At 37.2% G+C, this 25,050-nt stretch overlaps 1 protein-coding gene across 10 annotated transcripts in view; it reads right to left on the bottom strand.

The window, feature by feature from the left end:
* Positions 1–4,049: 4,049 nt before the first annotated feature.
* The window catches only part of LOC126297573 (LIM domain and actin-binding protein 1), a 194,643-nt gene continuing 173,642 nt past the window's right edge, over positions 4,050–25,050 (bottom strand). For all 10 annotated transcript variants that reach the window (XM_049988534.1, XM_049988528.1, XM_049988531.1 and 7 more), the window contains 3 exons: positions 18,189–18,346; positions 12,680–12,913; positions 4,050–6,115 (listed from right to left, as the gene is read on the bottom strand). In XM_049988534.1, coding sequence (XP_049844491.1) covers positions 6,113–6,115; positions 12,680–12,913; positions 18,189–18,346 — 395 coding nt within the window. In that variant the 3' untranslated portion in view covers positions 4,050–6,112. The remainder of the gene's footprint in view (positions 6,116–12,679; positions 12,914–18,188; positions 18,347–25,050) is intronic.

Here is a 25,050-nt window from a genome sequence, read left to right as displayed (position 1 = left end):
AATTTATGGGAAATGCATGACCTGTGTATAAAAATCTTGTGCTATGTGCCTCTGGAAATTTACCAAGGACTTGTCAAATCCATGACATGCAGAATTGCTGAGGTGTTGTGTTCCAAAGATGGACCAACATGCTAATAAGCAAGTGGTCATAATGTTTTGGCTCATTGAGGTGTAAATACACTCCTGGAAATGGAAAAAAGAACACATTGACACCAGTATGTCAGACCCACCATACTTGCTCCGGACACTGCGAGAGGGCTGTACAAGCAATGATCACACGCAGGGCACAGCGGACACACCAGGAACCACGGTGTTAGCCATCGAATGGCGCTAGCTGCGCAGCATTTGTGCACCGCCGCCATCAGTGTCAGCCAGTTTGCCCTGGCATACGGAGCTCCATCGCAGTCTTTAACACTGGTAGCATGCTGCGACAGCGTGGAAGTGAACCGTATGTGCAGTTGACGGACTTAGCGAGGGCGTATAGTGGGCATGCGGGAGGCTGGGTGGATGTACCGCCGAATTGCTCAACACGTGGGGCGTGAGGTCTCCACAGTACATCGATGTTGTCGCCAGTGGTCGGCGGAAGGTGCACGTGCCCGTCGACCTGGGACCGGACCGCAGCGACGCACGGATGCACACCAAGACCGTAGGATCCTACGCAGTGCCGTAGGGGACTGCACCGCCACTTCCCAGCAAATTAGAGACACTGTTGCTCCTGGGGTATCGGCGAGGACCATTCGCAACCGTCTCCATGAAGCTGGGCTACGGTCCCGCACACCGTTAGGCCATCTTCCGCTCACGCCCCAACATCGTGCAGCCCGCCTCCAGTGGTGTCGCAACAGGCGTGAATGGAGGGAAGAATGGAGACGTGTCGTCTTCAGCGATGACACTCGCTTCTGCCTTGGTGCCAAAGATGGTCGTATGCGTGTTTGGCACCGTTGTAGGTGAGCGCCACAATCAGGAGTGCATACGACTGAGGCACACAGGGCCAACACCCGGCATCATGATGTGGGGAGCGATCTCCTATCTGGCCGTACACCTCTGGTGATCGTCGAGGGGACACTGAATAGTGCACGGTAAATCCAAACCGTCATCGAACCCATCATTCTACCATTCCTAGAGCGGCAAGGGAACTTGCTGTTCCAACAGGACAATGCACGTCCGCATGTATCCCGTGCCACCCAACGTGCTCTAGAAGGTGTAAGTCAACTACCCTGGCCAGCAAGATCTCTGGATCTGTCCCCCATTGAGCATGTTTGGGACTGGATGAAGCGTCGTCTCACGTGGTCTGCACGTCCAGCACGAACGCTGGTCCAACTGAGGCACCAGGTGGAAATGGCATGGCAAGCCGTTCCACAGGACTACATCCAGCATCTCTACGATCGTCTCCATGGGAGAATAGCAGCCTGCATTGCTGCGAAAGGTGGATATACACTGTACTAGTGCCGACATTGTGCATGCTCTGTTGCCTGTGTCTATGTGCCTGTGGTTCTGTCAGTGTGATCATGTGATGTATCTGACCCCAGGAATGTGTCAATAAAGTTTCCCCTTCCTGGGACAATGAATGCACGGTGTTCTTATTTCAATTTCCAGGAGTGTAGTTTCAACCATTATTCCATCCCAAGAACTTAATACAATGTTTGCACAGTACAAGCAACTGTTTGAACCTAAATTAGATTGTGCAAATCTTTTTGAAACATACATATCATTGAAACAATCAGCAATACCCAAGTTTTACAGAGTACATCCACTGTCATTTGACATGTAGAATCAAGTCTAGGCATAACTAGAAAGGTCAAGAAGTCCATCCATCCATTCCAATGCCTTTTATACAGTCATTGCCAGGTCAGAACTTGTATGGTGTGACTCCAGAAACTGGAGAACCAACAAAACTTGTATATATACTATCATTACAATGCGGTTACCACTCCCAAAGGCATTTTAAAGCTTCAGCCAGCTCCCCCCTGAGGGTGGGGAGGTGTGGGGGGTGGGGTGGGGTGGGGTGGGGTTGGGTGGGGTGGGGTGGGGGGTAGGAACCCAAGTACCCTTCTGTCTGTGAAATTTTAAAGTATATTTACAATGGGTAACTTGCTGCTATAACTGTTACATAGCACATTCTGACATGACTTTGTCATATTCTGTTTTGTCAATGACGCAACAATACAATGAAAAAGGGGATATTACATCATTTTCCTCTCCCACTATATTAAAAGCTGCTTCTGAAAAATAGTCACTTGTCTTAGTTTGTGCACAATGTTGTTAAATTCAGTTGGAAAACAAATTCTTAGCAGTGTGACTCGATTTACATACACCAGGATGCTATGTCATCTCCTTTTCAATAAAGTTTGAGGAAAAATGAAATGATCGTATGGCATTATTGGCCAGGAGGCCCCATGCGGGGAAGTTTGCCTGCCATATTGAAAGGGCTTTTTTAGTTGACGTCACTTCGGCAACTTGCGAGAATGCTACCGCAAGACCACGAGCTGCGGACAAGTTTGAGGAATTTCCCTATCAGCAATTCTCATGAGGCTTTTACAGGACGTAAGGACAATGTGTAATATACATCTCAGTCACAAAATAGCTTGACTGATAAAAAAGGCTGTAACCATTAGCCTCCATAAAGGTATTTCCCCTAACAAGGTTATAGAGCTCTTAGTAAAATATTCCTATTTTGATATGTATTGTTGTTGACTATGATTTTATCTGAGAAGATATCTGAACTCTTCAACTGAAATTTAGTTTAAGCTAGACCAAACAATTTACAGTTGGAGAATCAGTTTTACTGTATATTTTCTCTGTTTCATTATCTTTAGCCACTTTCTAAATTTAGAGTTTTTATACACTTTATTACACTATACAATGCAGTACCCACAACAAAAAAATTAAAAAACTGAATAAGCCTTATCCACATATCTGCTCCATCTCCAATGATTAATGAAAAAGTAATTTAAAATTAAAATTGGAGTTGCAAAAGATTCTCACTGGACAACTGTTCATATAAGTTAATGCACAGCTTGCTTGATTGTGAATCAAGGCTGTGAGCTACTTCTAGATTGAATCTGTGTGAGATTAATCACAACTGATCTGCTACCAACCTAAGCACAATTTAAGAACAATGCTCAGTTTGGCAGTTTTAAATACTTGTCTACACAAATGCCTAGCTGAACTATTTTTACACATGAAGCAATGTTTACATAATTCACAGACCCAGCTGTTAATGGCTCTAAGGTTCATGTCCAGACACCCATGGATGACAAAGGAGCTGAAACTGAGGGTATATAAAAAAAAAAAAAGTGCAGAAATGCTGAACTTCATTTTCAAATGTTCATTTCCAATGGAAAATATTAGAGTACAGCCCCATTTTAATTCTCACACCATTGAAAAGACAAGTGATATTACGATCAGTGGCATTTAGAAACAGCACGAGGTGCTATAACTGAACAGAGCTCCAGGGTACAATGGAATCCCTATCTCATTTTATACAGAATTTGCTGCTCAGTTAGCCCCTTTTTTCACCACATCATGATGTAGGGTCCTCTAACAAACTATGCCCAATAGATGCAAGGAAGCCCAGGCCAATTTTTTCTGCAAGAAAGGTAGCAGAAGTCACCCACAAAACTACTGTCTAATATCTTTGTCACCCATTTTGTTGCTCTGAAAGGGTTGGAACACATGTCATACAGACACTTAAAACGGTATGCACGAAAAAAATCTATGGAAATAGCATGTTTGAAACATGTCAAGACTGTTATCTCAACATAGATAGGTTTTACACCATGTCCTTCCATGGACCTTACTTCTCATCTCAGTCCCAGGACACTCTCGTGGTGTTTGTACCATTATTTAATTGATACTCTCTATACAGTATGCAAAATAAATTCAGCAGACAGTTAAAAATGACATTTTACTATAAATGGTCTAGTCAGTAAACGGAGAACTTAAAACTGAATACTGACAGTTCTGTACTGTCATTAATAAACAGACTAATGTGCATAAACGTATAAAGAGGACTGATTCACAGTACAGAGGGCTAATAGGCTACACAGTAATATGCTTCAACATTTGTTTAATTAATAATTAATAATACAAACATATCAATATTGACATCAGTATAACAAAATGAAAAACATCTGAAAACTACACAATTACATAAATGAAAATCAGTATAACAGATTTTAGTATTTATGCACATTAAACTTTAAGATCAAAAAAATATAAACAGATGGGAAGACTGTTCATATGCTCAGAATATGTGCTCGTAGAAAATGCACATAGTCACTTCCACAACTGATACTCACAATGATACTAATTATGTTTCAAAGAACATGAGCTCTGTACATCAGTACAAATCACTTTTAATTGTGATGGTATCGTGAATGTTCCAATGAAATTCTAAAGCTATTCATAAAGCATACAGCACCAAATTTGTTTAGAGGTCTTGGAAACATTCTTTTATGAAATGAAAAATCATTGAAATTCACAGAATCTCTGTCTTCTAAAATTGAAGATACTATAGTTACCTATCTTATGCATGCCTTTAAAAACTGGCAAAAAGAGACGGAAAATAATATGTTGACACTTTGCACAACTTTTGGCATTTCAATATCAGCACCATACATACGAGTGAATTCAGAACAGGAAGTGCTATTCCTGTAACTGATGTGAGGAACTACAAGAAAATAAGATCATGAATATTCACTTGGTTTAGTTAAGTGAATTACATAAACAATTCACTGAAATTAGAAGGAAAAATCTAGATATATTGACATATAGTACACAATTTGTCTGGATGCCTTTGTCCCCCATCGTCTTCTCTCCTGACCATACATCTGCCACCTCCATTCCTCATAATCTTTCCTCCATCCTTCCATTTCAGAGACAGAATATTAGTTTCTACAGCTCTTGATTGAAGGAGCAATAAATAGCAAAATGTGGGATTTAGGAACACACTGTGTGTTTGTGTTATTTCAATGAATTGCTGCACAATGCAGTGTGTTCAAGCTACCCACTAGCACCAAATGATGTTGATGCACAATAATTTCTAAAATCATGAAAATGTGATATAATGACAGTGTATAAAACTACGCCAAATTTTTTGTATTCAAACATATTTAAACATTTATAAAACAAAACTTCATGGAACCTTAGGTTCATAAGACAGTACTAATAACTACAGCAGTATTGGAAGGAATAATAATTTCTCAATGAGACAACACAGTTTAAAAATTGCAGGTATCAGCTACACCTGATATTATCAAATATTCAAATCCATTGTTGCAAATGACAACACTTTTTTTAAATGTACATCTCAAAACTAGTTAACAAATTATATCCAACAAAGCAATAAAGTCTATGATATACATACGTGAGAGATCTTGTGACTTTATACACAATCACCTCAAAAATACTATGAAAATATTGGAGTAACAAAAAATTTATGCTAATTAAACAAAACGCCAAGAAATATATTTGTAATAATTAATCCATATGTATACATTATTACCAGTTTCCTTGCAATTAAAATTTGTATATCAGTATGCAATATATGAAGAAAATTTATAGCTGTCAAAAATTTAGCTATGTTAGAGAATTAAAAAGGAATAATTACTGTACACAAGTCAGTTTGAATAGCACAGCAGTTTCATTTCATGACATGGCACAATTTTGCTTCTGTATATTACCATTAAATGCTTTTTAGAAAGTTTGGTAGTTTGGTACATAATATTTCTGAAAGTAGAAAAAATTATTAACAGCTGTAATAATACAGTAGCAGCACCAATATTAGTAACAGCTACATTTAACTACAGTGAGACAGGAGAGACAATGCTATTTAGTTAAGTAATTCCATTAGTTAACATATTAAATTGAAAGTAAGAGAAACATTACATGGCTACACAAATATGTTTTCAACAAAAGCCACTGAGAAGTTATAAACATAGAAATTAAATACCTTACAAAGGTTTCAATTTATTAATGACACTTAATATTAATTTAACATCTTTTGGGCAATTACATCAAGTTGTATGAAAATTTATTCCTTATACAATATTTGCAGTCTGTGCAGAGAGCTTCAATGAGAGAATTTGCACCTTCTATTTCATCAGTCACATTTTCACTGTAAAAGAAAAAGCAAATGTCAGCAAACATGTGTAGTGTATTCAGCTTATAATTACTTCTAGTAAATATAAAGGACCAAAATTAATCACACAGAATGCAGAATCAGAGCAACTTAATAAAAATTTGTGCAAGTACATACAGGATAAAAAAAGACAAAGTGCATACAAAACTTTAATATTAATTAAGCAAGAAAGATGTGCACTGATATGAAAAAAAGCAGAGCTCAGTAGCTATTCCTTTTACATTAGGCCTTTGTTTGTAAATTTCTATTAGTGCTGCAGTAAACAATGTTCCTGGTAAAATAAGCTTTCATTTTTACACCACACTGACAAGTATTCATACGTATGCATAAAAAAGTATGTTGTGCAAAATAAATTGTGAGGAACTGAATAGTATCACTGAAAATGCAGTGGCTTTCTCTGAGGCAGTCGCTTTTCTGAGTGCATAGTGAGAGTAAGAATGCAGTATTTTTTAAATATAAAAAAGCAACAGCAAACATCTTTGATTAATATTTCATAGACAAATTAACATTAGCAACATTGGCTAGTAAACACACAAAAGCATTTTATGTTATATAAAGTGATGGAAACAGAGTTGAGAATGAGACAGAAGAAACTTGCTGTGAGAAACAAATGAAGGGAAACAGGACAGGTAAAAACAGGAACTGCATTAAGGGCAGTAGATAATGATTTTTCTTATTTCAAATTCCAATTAAACCATTTGCTTTAATTTCATTTGATTTGATCTTTACTTCATCCAGAAGATTACATTCTGCACAAAGAATGCTGATGTAATAAAGGACAGATCAAACAATAAAAACATGATGACTATATTTTCTAAATAAGAGCTTTTACAATTTGGTATTTCTTTAGTCACATTCCATGTGCATTTGGGTGAACGTTAAGTATCAACATACTTATTGATACAGAGAATACAATCTTATAAAATATCTTCATTTACATGACATTTTTTACAAATAAACGTTACATAAAGTTAAATGGACTTTCTAACAATAACTGCGGTGTATGGTGCAAGATGAATGTTATAGGTTCTTGTTGGAACACAAGAAGGATTTTAAACCCCTGTATCATGTTAACAGGAAGCTTGTTATAAACTTTTATCCAAAAAGTATAACCATCTACTGTACTTGTTATAAGTGTTTATCCAAAAATTATAACCATCTACTGTACTTGTCTGAAAGTGCAGTGCTTTTGTGTAAATTTGGATACTCTCTTGTATCATAGTTGTGAAGGACACAGTGTTCTTGTGAAAAGTTTCCTTTATTGCCTAACAATCAGTATATTGATCTTTAAGTCTAAACATATACCAAAAGTCTTGAAAAAACATTTATTATTATTATTATTATTAATTATGTGGTACAATTTCACTGCTCATTGTATAGTTTACAAATTTTTTTCAGTTCCTGTAGCAATTGCCCTGAATATCATACCACTGATGGATATAGCATGAGAACAATATTAGTTCCCTAACAGTATACCAGTATTGAAAATGGGCTGACTGTTAGTTTTTGAGCAGTTGACCATTAATAGCCATATCAAGAGATTTCAGATTATTATTTACTGTCTGAAACTACCTTCAGATTTCTTTTTGTTAGACTAAAAGTTAAACTAATTATATGGATTATTTGTATGATTGTTTATTCATTCATTTTCATTAATTAATTCTGTTTTGTAGATCTCATCAAAACAGCTTCTGAGATGTGGGGTGGTTTGAGGCATGCATTAACAAAAGACAGTCAAAAAAAGCTTCACACTGTGTTAACAATAAACTATCACTATATTATTTAACACTACTTGTGCTTAGGTCAGATAAAAGTAACCTAGTAAGTATGAAGGAACACTACTGCTTTGAAGAAAGCTACTGCTTTGAAGAAAGCTACTGCTTTCTCAGTTATTAAATATAACTTCTGCTGGTAGCATAATATTTATATGAGTGCATTGGTATTTTTCAAAGGCAGTAGTTAACTTACAACTGTAAAAACAGAGACAGGTTTACAATACACAACAATTTACCACACATTGTTATAATGAACGCTGCTACTTGCCTTTTAGCTAACAAGAATTTTCAATATGTGAAGTGGGTAATCAGATAATTTTTAGGAGCGGCTACATTTTTAATTCTGTTTAGAATTGATAACGGTTTCTAGCTTTTTGTGTTAAGATAAATGGAGTCTTGCTGAACACCTTTCAACTAAAGTACATAACTCTCCTATGAACATTAGCCAAGGAAACAGTCTACCTGAAAATTGTCTTTGTTGCTTGTACTGTGAGTGTAAAAACTGAAGGTCACTTAAAATTGACTTCCATTATTATCAGCGAATCTGCAAGATGTATGGTTATCTACTTTACACAATATTCTTACTGGTCACTTCTACAGAATAAATACTTTATTTACTGTAGTGCATAACCCCAGATGATAATTACATAAGGCAATGGGGTGAATATGTGTAAAGAGTGCAACACCCTTGTCTTTCGAGTAACACAATGAGAGGTATTTCCAGAAGTATAACTTGCTGAAGTGAGTTTCTTGATTAGTTGACTACCTTAAATCACTGGAAGAACATATTTTCAAGATAATAACAACAGCAGTCACAGTACCAAACCCTGTGAGATCCTACATGTTATATTCCCTTATTTTGAGGTTAGTTTTGAGGTAACATGCTGCAGTGCACGCATGCTCACTGCCCATCTGCTTCATTAGATGACATGGATCGGCTGTGAGCAAAGTGAACCAAAGCAGTGGTATCTCTCTCCACCATGCACTGCCTTGAGGTAGCTCTGGGGTTTTTCCAGAGAGAAGCATGCAATGGAAAGAGTTCATGACCACCACTTCCACATCAATGTCGAAGAATTGACATGTCTGCCCGAGCAAGTTGGTGATGTAGTGAGTGTCTTTTGTGATGTGTGGATATAAAGACAGGACTTGCCATGAGGTGCAGTGATGGTATCCTGGACATGTACAGTTGCAGAGAAGGTGATGTTGGCGAGTCTGCATTGCATGCTTTGGCTAAACAATTTTTGCAGAAATCCTGAGTGCTAGTGGCAGAGCGTAAGAATTTTGTTCACACAGACCAATTTTAGATTGACATTTGTCACACCTTCCCTGGCCCTCACAAGATCAGTAGGCTACTTCTGCATCACAGGATTTTCAGTAATAATTGTATCACAGTGGATAGCGTACCGCATGTTGAATGGTTGCTGTAGCCTAGCACGTGCATACCCACAACTTTTCTTTTCTTGTATTTGCTAGGTATGGAACAGCTGTGTACACTTTTAAATGTTTATCATTCATTATTGCCATTTGCTAAAATCTTCATTCCTGTGAGGCTACCGTGTGCTACGGGAACTATTTCCATTGTGTCCATTTTTATCACTATGTAATTTTACTGTGTTAATGTCCCATGTTAATTTTTATGTAATTGTGTCCTGTTCCAAGACAGGAACTGAATATCAAGGGTACTTTCCATGTCCTGTTTGCTTTACTTTTTCACTAATGCCCCTATGTACTAGTGTACCATAGGACCATGTGTGCAAGGTTAGGGAGAAAGTAATTTCTCACAGTTTCATTCCTGTCACACAGCATGACAATTTCACTCTTGCACCTTACAATTGGAACAATAATAAATGAAACATTCTGTAGTTGGCCCCTTGATCAACTCAGTTCTTTCTTCAGCAAACAGTACCTTTTATTTATTGGCAATGACATTTCATTAGTGTCAACCAAGAAAAATCACTAGTGAAAGTACCTGACAGACACTGTACTTAACAGTTTCCAATATAGCACGTATTTTAAAAGTATATCTGTTAAGATTGTTTCATGTTTTATTAGGAAGGTTCTAATCAAGCAACTGGAATGTATTTGATGCCTTAGTGTGGAAAGTTATAAAACCATGTGTTATGATCCTTACAGGCAAAAGTCTTTGCAAAGTTACAAATATCCACATGAATATCTTCTGCAGTTTAGTTCATGTAACATTTCATTAGTGAGGTTGAATATAGCTCTCCCTCTCTGAGGACGACTATTTATCATGTTCATGCTACAAAGGGGTTAGTAATATTTTTGTTTAATGTAGTCACACATTTTGTCATACAGTTATCTCCCATATACCTTAGAAACAACGAGCAGCAGAAATATATACAATAATATGTCACATACCTCTCTACTTTTGTTGTTAAACTTGCTTAAGCATGTTTCACTCTGTCAGTAAATAACTAGTTTCTATTGACTCAAGGTCATACAAAGTGAAAGGGAATGGAGGGAATTTGGCACCCCCTCCTCCTCCTCTAGGGGGAAAAAAATCTTCAAGACAGACAGTGTCATTATTATTAAATGTACTCAGAGTTATCATAAAATCTCAAAACTATTTTCACATTCAGTGTGAAAATTAACCTGAGATGCACCCCCCCCCCCCCTCCCCCCATGCCTTATTGAGTACTGACACAGACAGCAGAACTTTTGACTGACTGTGTAACATCTGATCTGAAAACATCTAATTTTGTTAGGAGTTGCACCATCATGGAATACTGCATTTAGTGTGTGTTGTGTATGATGACATAGCCATGAAACTGCAGTGGGACATTTGTTAACACGGTTTCCTATTTTATCAAGAATCAAGAATTTTATTCACCATAGATTATTTTGCAATGGTATTGGCTCCATCATACAAGATATAGTGGTACATACATAATAATAAAAGAAACTAATATCAGTACATTATAGTATACATTTTAAGCGTGGCAGTGTATCAAATTACGCTGGGAGAGTTTCCAAAAGTTAATGCAATAAGCATTAATACAATATAGTATAGTATAGTATACCTTGTACATAGTGTATTGTGTGCTCTATACACTATGTAATTACACATGACTTAACCACAACACACAATAATATGTTTAACTACAGAAAACGTTTGAATGCTAATATCCTCCTCAGGCATGTCATAGAAGTTACAGTGAAGAAACATTCCATTTAATTCCAAAGTAATAAGGGTCATATTCATATGAGGTGTCCATTCTAGAGTATCTTGTAGACAACTCTTTATACAGTTTGGCATACCAATAACTTCCTGAAGATAATTGGGTAAAAGGTGAGCAAGTTGCCCTATTTTTCACCGAGAAAGTATATTATAAAACTGACTCATTCCACATCACAGTGAGATGATGTAGTTATGATCCAAGGAACATGCAAATGACTAAACAGAACCAAACTCAGATGGATTTATACGAGCAGCAGATAGTGAAAGCATATTCAGGATGTTTACAGAAAAATGTCCCATATTCTTACTGAAGATAATAATGGACAAAACTAGAAAAAAGTCCTGTAAACACATGTTCTGAAATAAATTCATGTTGAGATATGTGTCCTTTTACTTTACTGCTCATAGCATCATGTAGTTTATGAACACATTAACAAATGCTGTTTATCACCGATTTCTGCACAACAAATTACATGTTCTGTTGGAGAATGTTGCCCTTGAAAAATGGCAATAGGTACAGTTTATGCTTAAAGGAACACCATCCCATTTTCTATGTCAGATACTGAAGCACCTAACATAAAAATTTACTGACCAGTGGATGGATTGGAGATATAGTAGCATGGCCTCCCCATTCAGCTGACCTAAATCTGTTATATTTCTGACTACAGGAATATTTGATGTCTTTGATGTATTTCACACTCATTGAGAAGTTGTACACATTGTAGCAGCACGTAAACCGTCCATGCGAACATATCTGATGGCAGCCAGATGTGTTCACACGAAATACTGATTCCCTGAGGAGAAGGGCTGACCAAAGTGTAAGAATGAATGGTAAACACATTGAGCACCTCCTGTAATTTCAACTGACAAATGCTTATTATAGGACTGAATTGCCCATATCTCATTTTGGGACATTTGTTTAGCAGACTTTTATAGATTAGATCAATAATGAATGTATGCTACAAGAAAATTTAAGTTGTGTATTGGGTATAACTTGTTACAAAGGAATGAGAACAGATGAAGAAGATTACTTAGCTGAGTCTGATTCTGATCAGCTGTGCAACAGTTGGATACAGATTGCTGTTACAAATATGAATTTATTAAGAAATTAATTTGAAAAGCAATGCATAAACATTCCACACATTCCGTGATACCTCTAAGTTTGTGTGTGTGTGTGTGTGTGTGTGTGTGAGATAAGAAGACTAGTGCACAACTGATCTCTTCAAAGTTCAAGTTTATTGTGTTCTCATCGCATGGTGCACAGCAGTTTTTTCTGTCTTGTGGATTTTTCCTATATAATGCAGTAACAGAATGTGTTAGACTAATTTACCATTAAGGCAGGAGGAGAACACTTACTGTTACCATTAACAGCTGGCATATAAAACACACAAATTTATTTTCATACTTTGTGTACAAACAGATATATTTGCATAGAGTTCCAGGCATTACATGTTGAGAGGGCAAAACAGAAGTTTTCCAACAACAGGTATATACTATCACAATTCAGCAGTGAATTCAACCAATGAATAGCTACAGGCAGTAACATCAGAAGTAACTGAAACTTACCACAAATCTATTAACTTTTGGCCTGCTTCGTTCCCTAGGTTGTTCAGTCTCATGTTTCAGGGATTCAAATTTTGCTCTCAATACTTTAGCTGATTCAATACTTGGTTGGTCTGTGTCTTCATTTTTTAGATCAGCCAAATACGAGTTGCTGTTGGAACTGTTCAGTTTGTTCTCTTTTTCCTCCCAGCGCTCAAACTTTGCACGTAATGTCTTGGCCCTTGCAGCATTTCTTGCCTGAAAAAAGAGGTATATTGCTTTGAATGACTAAAAAATAGGGATATATTGTCCTCAATTCCTCACAAACAAACATATGTTCTTTCCCCATATTAAACAGAATACTGTATTATATTAACTGTTATAGTTAGAAATTGTACAAGAAATAAGTACTGTAACATGATGACATGCAATTTCTTGTTTCTACTATAAATTATACAATGATAAATCATTTTTAATTATTTTAATAAATAGTCATATTTTAACTTCTATACAGAATTAGGACACTTAAATGTTTTAATAGTTTGAATCTACAGGAGCATAAAGAAGGTAACAACTGAATTTTTCTTAGCTAAATTCCAGTGCCAGCTTAAAAACATCTACACAGAGAAAGGATAAAAGATTGTAACAGAAGCTAACTTCAATGTCAAGCTATGATACAATAAAAAATCATTGATTTATCAAAAATAAACATTACTTCAAATTAAATATCTCCTGAGCAATTAGAGTAAATACCCATTTCAGCAAACAATATGGCAAATACTTTAAGAAATCACATGACTGATGATCATCACAAGCTATGCTGAAGTTAAGGAATCAAAGACAACACAGCATTATCCAATGAACTGCCAAAACAGGCAAGGAAGTTCAAGTCAGAAAAGCCACAGGGAAATCAGTTTTTATTCAATAAAAGTGTGATCATACTTAGTAATCAGTTGAATGACAGCGGATGGCTTTTTGAATGCTGTATTTTGTATAGCTGAAACTACACAGGAAATTAAAATACAACAAAAATAAGGATTTCATTAAGTACGCTCTTTTTTTATTTAGCAAATATGGAGGGGGGGGGGGCAAATTAACAAACAAAAAGTTAATTTTAGGGTATAAAATATGGCAATGGCAGTGTTGTTTGACATCAAATTAAAATTTGCTACACAGTTTCCATTCATGAAACTTTGATGCTAAAAAACTATTGTAAATCCAAAAATATCACAATGCATCAATAAATTGTCCACAGATATAATCATAGAAAATGTTGATGCAGCAAGTTAACAGAGCAAAGAAAATTATGATGTTTAACTTGATCAATGACTTAGCAGTCTCACAGAATTAAAACGAAAATTTTAACAAAAGATATTAAATAAGCTATGTTATATACAACAAATCTTAGGGTAGGTTGGCATGCCCACCAATATACTTAAAGCACTTTAAAACTAAGTAGTAAACTAACTCAAGTAATCATCCACACTGAAAGATTGTAGAAGTGAAAAATTTGTCCAAGTAACTGTAAGCCAGGAGAAAAATTTGATTGGAAAATATGTTGTTCTAAATATACATTTTGGATTCAAACTGGGGAAAGCAAGAAACAGATTTGTCAAAAAGGACAGCACACCATCTAACTGAAGATTAAGAGTAGTAGAAATACACCATGAGAAACGAAGAAAATGCTTCTCTCCTGCCAGCTGGAGTTGTATGGGAATGAAGATCTACAAAAATTAAGCACAATGGCATAACACACTCAAAATTTAGTTACGTCCACTAAGGGCATGCCACAGGAGATGTATTAGTACTGAATGGAAAAATTTGTGGATGATGAAAGGTGTAACTTAACATTAACTTTTTTTAATAGTTGTCTGTAAGAAGAAGAAGAAGAACTGCAAGAGGATTGTAAAACAGAAACAGAAGTTTAGAGGACAAAATATAAAAGATATACTGAGCATAAGTATCTGCAACTTTCCTCAGATAAATGTTTGATTACTACGAATAAGTGCTTTACACTGAAACCTGGCCAATGAACTACTGAAAATTGGATTAATTATGTAGATACAAAACATAAAAGAAATAAAATGCTATATTTTATTAATACACACTATATTTTTACGTTCACCAAAAATCTGCTCACAAAATTTGTTTACAAAAGATTACATTTTTAAATATGGCTGCTACTCAGCAACCATGAATTATACAGCCAACCAGTTGTGCATAACTGGTGCACACATTAGGTCGGTTTTTACACTTACTAGGGGTGTCTTTGTCAGAATGAAATTTTGATAAATCCTATAAAATATTACATAAAAAATAGGTATGACATTAACCAAAATGACAATTTCATGATGTATGAAAGGTACTTACGTAAAATTACATTGCTAAAAAGCAGTGGTCAGAATTTAGAACAGCTATGCTCAAGTCAATAGCAAAATAAAATGTTATAGTCTTTGTCACATGTGCCCTGCTGGGAAAAACATCAGGCTGATCTGCCCAGTGGATTACATTGCTGCCACAAAAACAATACAAGTTGCACAGCCTATCAGGAGCAGACAGTGAAATGTGCCCATACTGAAAAAAATGACAGTTAATTTTAAAAACAAAATATAAAGAAAGAGAGCTTAATGTCTTTTTGAAAATACACAGTAGTGAAGCAGGTTAAGTACAACAGAGACATCTCTTAGGCTTCGCACAAATTACTATTACATAAAGGACAGAATGCTACAGAAAAAAATTTAAATACAGATGGAAGAATAAAAGAAGAAGAAGAAGAAGAAGAAGAAGAAGAAGAAGAAGAAGAAGGTTACTTTTGCAGCATGTATCTATGAGATTCAAAGGAAACAATGTTTTGGAACCAGAATCAGGGAAAAATATAGCAAAAAATAGAGAAATAAAAATTCCACGAGCAGTGGATTGAAATCCTGGAAAAAATTTTGTTTTGTAGTTGTAACTGTTTCTTGAGGATGAGACCATCATTCTCAAAAATATGCTGGAAGATCTCCAGCTCTTTGAGTACATCAAGCCTATGACCTTTCTTTCTTCTCAATGTAAAATGGAAATTTCTTAAAATCATTTCAGTTTGTGTCCAGAAATTAGCAGATGGTCAGCAAAAGTGGAATTGTGTACATTAGTGCCTCTTTTTCCCAACACATGTTCCTTGTACCTGACACTAAAAGACCTTTCAGTTGGTAGTATATAATAAACAGTGATATTATACACTCATGAACTGTGTGTCAGAGCAATTGTGGCCTTGAGACTGTGAATGATATTTTTTGCAAGTTCTTGTTTGTGGAAAAGACAACTCTAAATCCATATATTTTAATCAGAAGATGTCAATTTTATATGAAATATGGCCTAAAAATCAAATCCACAAAAACATTTTTATACTTGTTACTGTCAGCAGCCACAATGCTGCCTACAGTGGTCACTTTAGCAACAGTTTTAACTTTGAAGATCTTTTCAAGCAATGTGGGATCACAGCCATTATTAACTGCAATAGCTTTTATTATGTTCATCTCTTCATTAAGCTTGTCAGGTGACAAAGGTACAGAGACTGCACGATGAATGGAAGAATGCTTTCTTATGGGAATGAGGATACGCTGAACTAGCGCGCACTGTTTGATCTGTGTTAGTGGCTTTTGAAAAAATACGAAAAGAAAATCTATCATTGTCAACAGCTATAATGAGGTCCAAGTAATGAAGCTGATGGGCATTCTAATTCACAAGGGAAGCTGATTCTTTCATGAAAACTATTAAAAATTTCAAATAAATGCTGTATTCCTTCCCAGGAACCATTGTTTATGATCAACATGCCATCTACATACTCAGCATAAGATAAAACACTAACACTAGCAACTGAAAAAACACTGAAGAGTTTCTTTTCCAAAAAGTTAATGGAAATATTGGCCAAGATGCCTGTCAGTGGGTTACCCATTGCAGTTATTTGTTTGAAATTTTTAATAGTCTTCATGAAAAAGTCAGTTTCAATTATGAATTAGAAAATAATGACTGTCGGCTTAATTACTTGGACCTCAGTATTGCTGTTGACAATGACAGACTGTCTTTCGGTATTTTCCAAAAAACCACTAATACAGATCAAACTGTGCCTGCTAGTTCAGTGCATCCTCATTCCCATAAGAGAGTATTCGTCCATTCAGCCATTCATCATGCAGTCTCTGTACCTTTGTCACCTGACAAGCTTAATGAAGAGATGAACATAATATGGATTAAGAGTTGTCTTTTCCATGAACAATAACTTGAAAAAAAATCTCATTCACAATCTCAAGACCACAGTTGCTCCAATACATAATTCAGGAGTGTACAAAATCACCTGTGATATTTGTTCTGTTTATTATATAGGACAAACTGGAAGGTCTTTTGTGTCAGGTACCAGGAACATTTGTTGGGAAAAAGAGGCACTAATGTACACAATTCCACTTTTGCTGATCATCTACTAATTTCTGGACACAAACTGAAATGTGTTTAAGAAATTTCCATTTTACATAGAGAAAAGAAAGGTCATAGGCTTGATGTACTCAAAGGGCTGGAGATTTTCAAGCATATTTCTGAGAACAATGGTCTCATCTTCAACAAACAGTTACAACCACAAAACAATTTTTTTTTCAACGGTTTCAATCCACTGCTCGTGGAATTTTTATTTCTCTATTTTTTACTATATTTTTCCCTGCCTTTGGTTAGAAAACATCATTTTCTGTGAATCTCATATATATGTGCTTGTAAAGTTACCTTCATGCAAATATTTTTTGGATTGCAAAGCTGTCTGTAAAATTTTTTCTGTATCATTCTGTCCTTTATGTAATAGTAATTTTTGTAAAGCCTAGCAGATGTCTCTGTTATACTTAACCTGCTTCAGTACTGAGTATTTTCAAAAAGACATTAAGCTCTCTTTCTTTATATTTTGTTTTTAAAATTAACTGTCATTTTTTTTCAGTATGGGCACATTTCACAGTCTACACCTGATAGGCTGTGCAACTTGTATTGTTTTTGTGTCAGCAATGAAATCTATTGGGCTGATCAGCCTGATGTTTTTCCCAGCAGGGCACATGTGACAAAGGCTAGAACATTTTATTTCACTATTGACTTGAGCATAGCTGCTCTAAATTCTGACCACTGCTTTTTAGCAATGTAATTTTACATAAATAACCTTTGTACATTATGAAAAATTGTCATTTTGGTTAATGTGTTTTTGTCATACCTAATTTTTTATGTATTATTTTATAGGATTTATCAAAATTCCATTCTGATGAAGACACCCCTAGTACGTGTCAAAAACTAGGTCAATGTACCTACCAGTTATGTATAACTTGTTGACTGTGTAATCCTATGCTGAAATTAGAGAAGATTTTTCTCCAGATGCCAAAGTTGTTACAAAAGAAGGAAAGCCAGCTATGTCCTAATTTGTTAGTCATTATACTGCAAATTTCTCTATTACAGAAGTTTTGTTTCACTGACCTATTATACGTAGGTTTTATGAAGTACTGATTACAGAGAAACGTGCAAAATCTATTACCTGGATTAAAATTTCATCTTCTGTTTTATTTGTGTTTGTTTCTTGTTCATCAGTCTCTGACTCTTCTTCATCATCTTCATCCTCTGACTCTTCTGGTGAGGTTTCAGAGTCTCGCGTGTAGTCAGGTGGTGGTGTAAATCTTTTCAGTGGCTTTGGTCCTTATTGGCAAACAAATTAGCCATTTATGTTATGGAATTACTTTCTTCGTGGAAATTATGGGTGTTGTAGAATTGCTATTGATGCAACTAATAACTCATACACATTAATTGAAAACCAATTCTATATGTTGTATCAACTATCATTAAATTGCTGTGTGTTATTCTTATTTACTTATAATAAAACAAATTGAGTAAAATTAGTAAAATATCATTACATAAATATACTTCTGCATTTCCAGCCATGTTAGAAAGCTGTGATAAAGAAGAAGATGATGATATAGGTTAAGAGTATTCATTGGCAGAGTTATTAGCACCTTGGCAGAATATGGTTGGTTGGGTCAATTTGGGGAGGAGACCATACTGTGAGGTCATCAGTCTCATCAGATTAGGGAAGGATGGGGAAGGAAGTGCCCCTTCAAAAGAACCATCCCAGCATTTTCCTGAATCGATTTAGGGAAATCACAGAAAACCTAAATCAGGATGGTCGGACACGGGATTGAAGTGTCGTCCTCCCAAATGAGAGTGCAGTGGGCTGGATGACCACTCCTAAAAACAAGGATACAGCCAGCCACAGTAGGAACAAGTAAGAGTGTAACATTGCTATCATGGATGTTTAAAGTGCTTAAATAAAATCCTCAGTCTCAGTATTAAAACGTATATTAAAAAAGAAACTGACACATAGTAAAAATTGTGAAACTGTGATTTGAATAACAGAAGCTGGTCTGATTATTGACTAAATAATCATGAATCATCCACTTTGAGATAATTAAAATAACCTACCTAATAGTTTGAACAGGAGGTCCAACAGTACACAAAACCTTGAAATCTTTCCCACACTCATCTCATCGGTATTTAAAATGATGGAAAAATTGTTATCAATAACAACTGCTGCCCTCTTCTTAGAATATAAAATGCAATAAGATGCGACACATTTAAATTGCTACACCACAAACACTGTACTCTGCTGGTGGGTCCTCCTCTTAGAGTCAGAGGAGTTTCCTGTGTGTCAGAGGATGGTGGTGGTGGTGGTGGTGGTTAGTGTTTAACGTCCCGTCAACAACGAGGTCATAAGAGATGGAGCGCAAGTTCGGGTTGGTGAAGGATTGGGAAGGAAATTGGCCGTGCCCTTTCAAAGGAACCATCCCGGCATTTGCCTGAAACAATTTAGGGAAATAATGGAAAACCTAAATCAGGATGGCTGGAGACAGGACTGAACCGTCGTCCTCCCTAATGCGAGTCCAGTGTGCTAACCACTGTGCCACCTCGCTCGGTTGTCAGAGGACAGTGCTATATTCTCAGTCATAGTAAAGCCACTTATTTACATGTCTGAAATTGGAACAATGTTCACCTATGCAAAACTGTAGGGTTATCACCTTAATTTTTTTTAATTTTGTACTTTCAGCCACATGGTCTCCAGCTGACAAACAATTTTCTTGCTCAACAATAAGGTGATAGGACCAAGTGCAGGACATGGAGTACTACATTACTTTCCTTGTGTGCAACCCTTCCTGTCTTGTCAGCTTGCTCATTTCCCAAATTTCCCAGATGACTTGGCACCCACCAAATGATACTTTCTTCCATTGATGTTGTAGTGTACCTAGTTTATGCTGTGCGTTCTGGACCACTTTATCTGCTGGGTAGATTTTCTGAATGGTCCGGAGGGCACTTAAGGATCAGTGCAATTACTTCACTGATTACACCTCACCTTTTCCAGTCTTTTTAGGATAGGCATAGAGTTTTGTATCAAATTTGTCTGGAAGTCTATTCCTAATGACCCTATCAGAGGAAACTACTGAGCAGTTGACAGTACAGCTCTGCTTAGCTACATCAATGTAATAATTGCAAAATTTCAGTGTCCATCGAAAATTTATAAAAAGCTTATTGAAAAATAAAATTTAGTTTAAAAGATTTCTTGTACTTTGTCACATTTAAATCAGCCTTGGTTTCCCTGATAACCAGGAAAGATACTTGTTCCAACCCTGTGTTAGAACACTCATTTCTGCCCCAACAAACTCTGCAAGCTACTCGTTTGTTCTGATCCCAAACTGTCTTGTTGCTCTTATGTAGTTTACTTACATTTGTTTTGCTGATGGTCAGACAAGAAAGTTAAATGCCACAAACTGAGGGGGTGGGCACATGTTAGATTCATTTTCCAACATTAGGAACTTTCATTGGATGGTTATCGACAGTTCCCTAACCTCAGCACAATGGTTGGGTATAGGCATTGTTGTGAAGGCCCCTGCCACCAAACTAATGCACTCATTGTGAACCAATTCCACTGTCTTTAAATAGGATGATCACGCAGAACAATATACAGTGCAATCATAGTTTAGCTGTGACTAAACGAAGTCTCTATAAAATTACTAAAGGGGGTATTTGTCTGCCCCTCAGTATCAGTCACTAAGGCATTTAAGGTGTTTAGAGCTGACAGAGTTCTTGCTTTTCTTGTTTTGAGATACTTCAGGTGTGGCAACCATGTGAGTTTCTCATTGAAGACAAGGAACAGGGACTGATTCTTTACAATTAAGAGTAGTGCCCTCAGCCCTTGTTCAGGTTGATTTAAAACATGATGTACATCATTAAAATTCACACACACACACACACACACACACACACACACACACACACACACACACACACATTTATCTAGGGAAAAACCAGAAGTCTGTGCTTTTAACACATTATTATAGTCTTCTTAATGTTAATCACAGATGTCAAGCAGTCATCTCAAGACTAGAAGATGAATAAAATGTTGCAAGGACATCCATAAAAAGAGAGCATTAGACAGGGCTCCTCACTTTTGACACTACAGTGTTGATCACTACTACAAAAAGAGTAACAGTTAACATGCTCCACTGAGGGACACAGTTGTCCTTGTTATGTGTGTCTGAGAATATACAAACAACTCTGAACCTAAAGTACTGTCCTGAAAGGAAGGCTCAGAATCTAATAAGAAAACACCTCAGAAAGCCCCATTCACGCATTTGTCAGATGATATTATATCTCCATTTAGTGTTATAGGCCTTTTCAATATCCAAAAACATTCCTGTCATGTGCTGGCTACACAAAAAAGCCCTTTGTATCACCACCTTCAGGAGCATTTGCTTGTGAAGTGTAGATATGTACTTACGGAAGCCATAATGAAGCTGACTGAGAAATTTTCTGGTTTTACAGTCCATATTAAGTGGCAGTTAATAATTCATTCCAGTGTCTTCCCAGTATAAATGCTAAGTGCAAAACTGCAAAAACTATTTAGGCTGGTGTGATCCTTGGAGAATTTCTGGAGGTTGATTTTGGTTGCTTACCTCCAAGAATCAGGTGACTGTCTCTCAGACCAGATTCTCTTTAAAAGTGTGAGGAGGTAGTTCACTGACTCAATATTCAAATCTTGCAACATGTCATAGAGCACTTTGTCTGGTGCTAATGTTGTACTGTGAGCCACAGATAGCACATGCTCTAACTCCATTCACTGCTCTAACTCCATTCACTGGGACACAGCTTCTGGTGTAATGCTTAGAGCACAATTTCCCTGTATGGCCACTGCAGTGCATACCTTACCTTTCCCATCAATCCTTTTCATTGACTTCCTGTTGAGACTCTCTAAAAAATCCATTTTTTATAATTTTCTGAACTTCTGAAGTTTCACTCATTTGTCCCTGATGGCTAAATGACATTCTTGACCAAGGCTGTCAGCAGATGGGCTACACTGGAACTTTTGTAGTACAATTCACCTGTCCCTGATATCTTAATGGCCTTCTTGGCCAAGGCTGTCTACAGAGGGGCTAATTTGGAACTTATGTAGTTCCACTCACCTGTCCCTGGTGGCTGAATGGCTTTCTTTGCTCCACACGGGGACTGGCCATTTACCAGGGTTAATGGATGACTTCAAGATACAGCCCTGTGAGTGTACTGTACCATGTTCTGGATGTTGGAATGCAGCCAGATTCTGTTAAGAGTCCAATTGGCTTTATTTATTACCCATATAAGTGGTTTGGTGGCAGGTACTGATGTATCTTGCACATGAATCGAAAGAGGGGAAATGGTCACTAGGGAGCAAGTTCTCCACTTCTTCCCAAAGGACAGTATCAGCTAACATGGGGTGGAAGGTCAACTGCAGCTAATAATCAGTTTTTAGCAATGAAATGTGTCACTTTCCCTGTGTTGAGGAGGCAGACATCACTTAACACGGGGAACCTCTCCACTATTAAACCACTAGAGCATCTGTATATAGAGCCCCACTATGTGAGATGCACACTAAAATCTCTACGGAGAAGGAAGAGATGGGGGAGTTTGTAGGTGAGGTTCTCATAGACTTCATTATCCACAAGTTCATGAGATGGGATACAGGGTGCACACAGTTATTCTTAAAAGTATGTAAAAATGAACAGTTACTGCTTGAAGGTGGATGGCGAGGGTTACAAGTTCAGAACAGCATATATTGTTGGTGAATAATGCCACTTCATGCATGGCCCTCCTACCATTTATATCATAGTCTGGAGGTTTGAAATGTATCTTTTTTATTCATAGGCACAAGGGCTAAAAAGTTTACCTCTTCCACTTACGTTCTTAAACTGTGCTGACCTGAGCTTCATTTCACTGAGAGTGGGAGTAAAGGAAGTTGAGAATGCAAGAGGGTTCACGGCCTTATATTCTCCTTTTGCGTTGGTATACACTTTAATTTCCAGAATTTCCTTTTCTTCTAAAAACACAGGGAAATACCTGCTCCAAGCAAAGTGATTACCCAAGCAGTTCTGGTTGGTTGGTTGGTTGTTTGGGGAAGGAGACCAGACAGGATGGGGAAGGAAGTCGGCCGTGCCCTTTCAGAGGAACCATCCCAGCATTTGCCTGCAGTGATTTAGGGAAATCACGGAGAACCTAAATCAGGATGGCCGGACGCGGGATTGAACCGTCGTCCTCCCGAATGCGAGTCCAGTGCCTTACCACTGCACCACCTCACTCAGTGCAGTTCTGGCATTGAGCACAGTGACCCTACTTCATGGGTGTCTTTTCTGCATTTGTCACATGTTTCCTTGCCAGCATATTCTAATGCAGTTTGATCATATTGTTCATCTTTATAGCACCACTTTGGACTTGGTATATAAGGCATTATCTTCAGTTGAATAAATCCAACTTTGAAGTGCTCTCAAAGATAGGTGAAATGAAAGTTAGCATGAAAGTGGCAGCCTTCTGCAGCTTACCATTCACTCTCATCATCATATTCCAAATTCAGTCTCTACTACGCTACTACACCCACAACCTCTACCCAACAGTCTCCCCTTCCTCCACACTGCAACTCCCACAACCCACTCCTCCACATCATCTTCATCATCATCATCATCATCATCATCATCATGCACTACATGAACTCATCATCTCTGGTGCCTGCATATCATGTCCCTATCCCATACACTTGCTGCTTCTCCCTCCAACATTTCTGTCCCACACACCTGCTGCCACTCCCATTACATGATCCATCCGGGAGCTAGGAAAGTGTTCATTCTTTTTTTGCATGCCTTTTGAGGAATCAGTTCTTCCACTGTCCAGAGAATTGTCTCCTTTACTCTTACTTGTACATTCTGATGTCCTTTCTCCCCTCCCCCCCCCCCTTGCAATGATAGCTAATGTGCGAACAAATACTCTCGCATTGCAGAGCTATCCTATAGCCATCAGCACAATTTCTTCCTGCACTTTAGTTCCCCAGACCCACACCTTGATATCCATAGTTCCCTTTACAACCATCTAATCCCTTCATTTGTCCATTTTCCATGTCTATTTCCCATATTTCTGCTGCATAGAAAGGCCTTGTCTCCTATGAGTGAGATGCTCTATTGCCACACTGGATCATGGGTTTCAACACAGGTCTCCATCTGCAGCATATTTTTCTCCTGGGACCTTGTTTTTCAGTATATGGGAGAAAAACAAACTGGGGATGGAAACCTGTGTCCTAAACCATCATTCACAAAGGCAACACAGCAGCACATTCATAGTAGAACGCTTTTTTACATAGCAGCTAGCTCCACCTACTCCACTGTTGATTATTGCAATCAGTCACAATCACTGAACAACTAATGACATTGTGAGACATTCCACCTAAAGCCATCAGTATACAAAGCTACTTTTGCTGCCAAAGATGTGGCCTAGTGGCAGGCACCAGTGTCTATAACTTCAATGCTCTGTAGCCTCATCAGATGACATTTGCGGACACAGGCTCCTATCATCGATTTCCTCAAGACACCTTCTACTCCTCGTCAAAGTTTGTCACAACATTTCTGACACCCACCCAGCCATACACACACACACACACACACACACACACACACACACACACACACACACACACACACACACAGGATGTTTATAAATTAATTATACAAAAATAACCTTGAATTGTGAAAAGGGTGAATGACAAAAATATACTCTTGAGATCCCTTCAGGAATGGTTGCTTTAGTATAGATCTACTTATGTGTGTGCAGAGCTTCTATAGCTCATATAATCTGAATGTTATGAACTTCCAAGGTATACAGGACATAGAAAATGAACAAGACAAAGTTTGCCACACAATGTTCTATCCCTCCTATACTAATTCTTTATTGCTTTATAATGTTTCTTGTCAACTGCCTGACTAAACCTACAATAAAATTCTTAAATGTACAGAAAGTACTTCTGCTCAACATTTATTGCTTTCCCCGTCTGTACAAAGTGA

Source organism: Schistocerca gregaria, chromosome X (assembly GCF_023897955.1).
Source record: "Schistocerca gregaria isolate iqSchGreg1 chromosome X, iqSchGreg1.2, whole genome shotgun sequence".
In the NCBI taxonomy this organism is placed as follows: domain Eukaryota; kingdom Metazoa; phylum Arthropoda; class Insecta; order Orthoptera; family Acrididae; genus Schistocerca; species Schistocerca gregaria.
The sequence above is the reverse complement of the archived record's forward strand: the minus strand, read 5'-3'. Positions and strand labels throughout refer to the sequence as shown.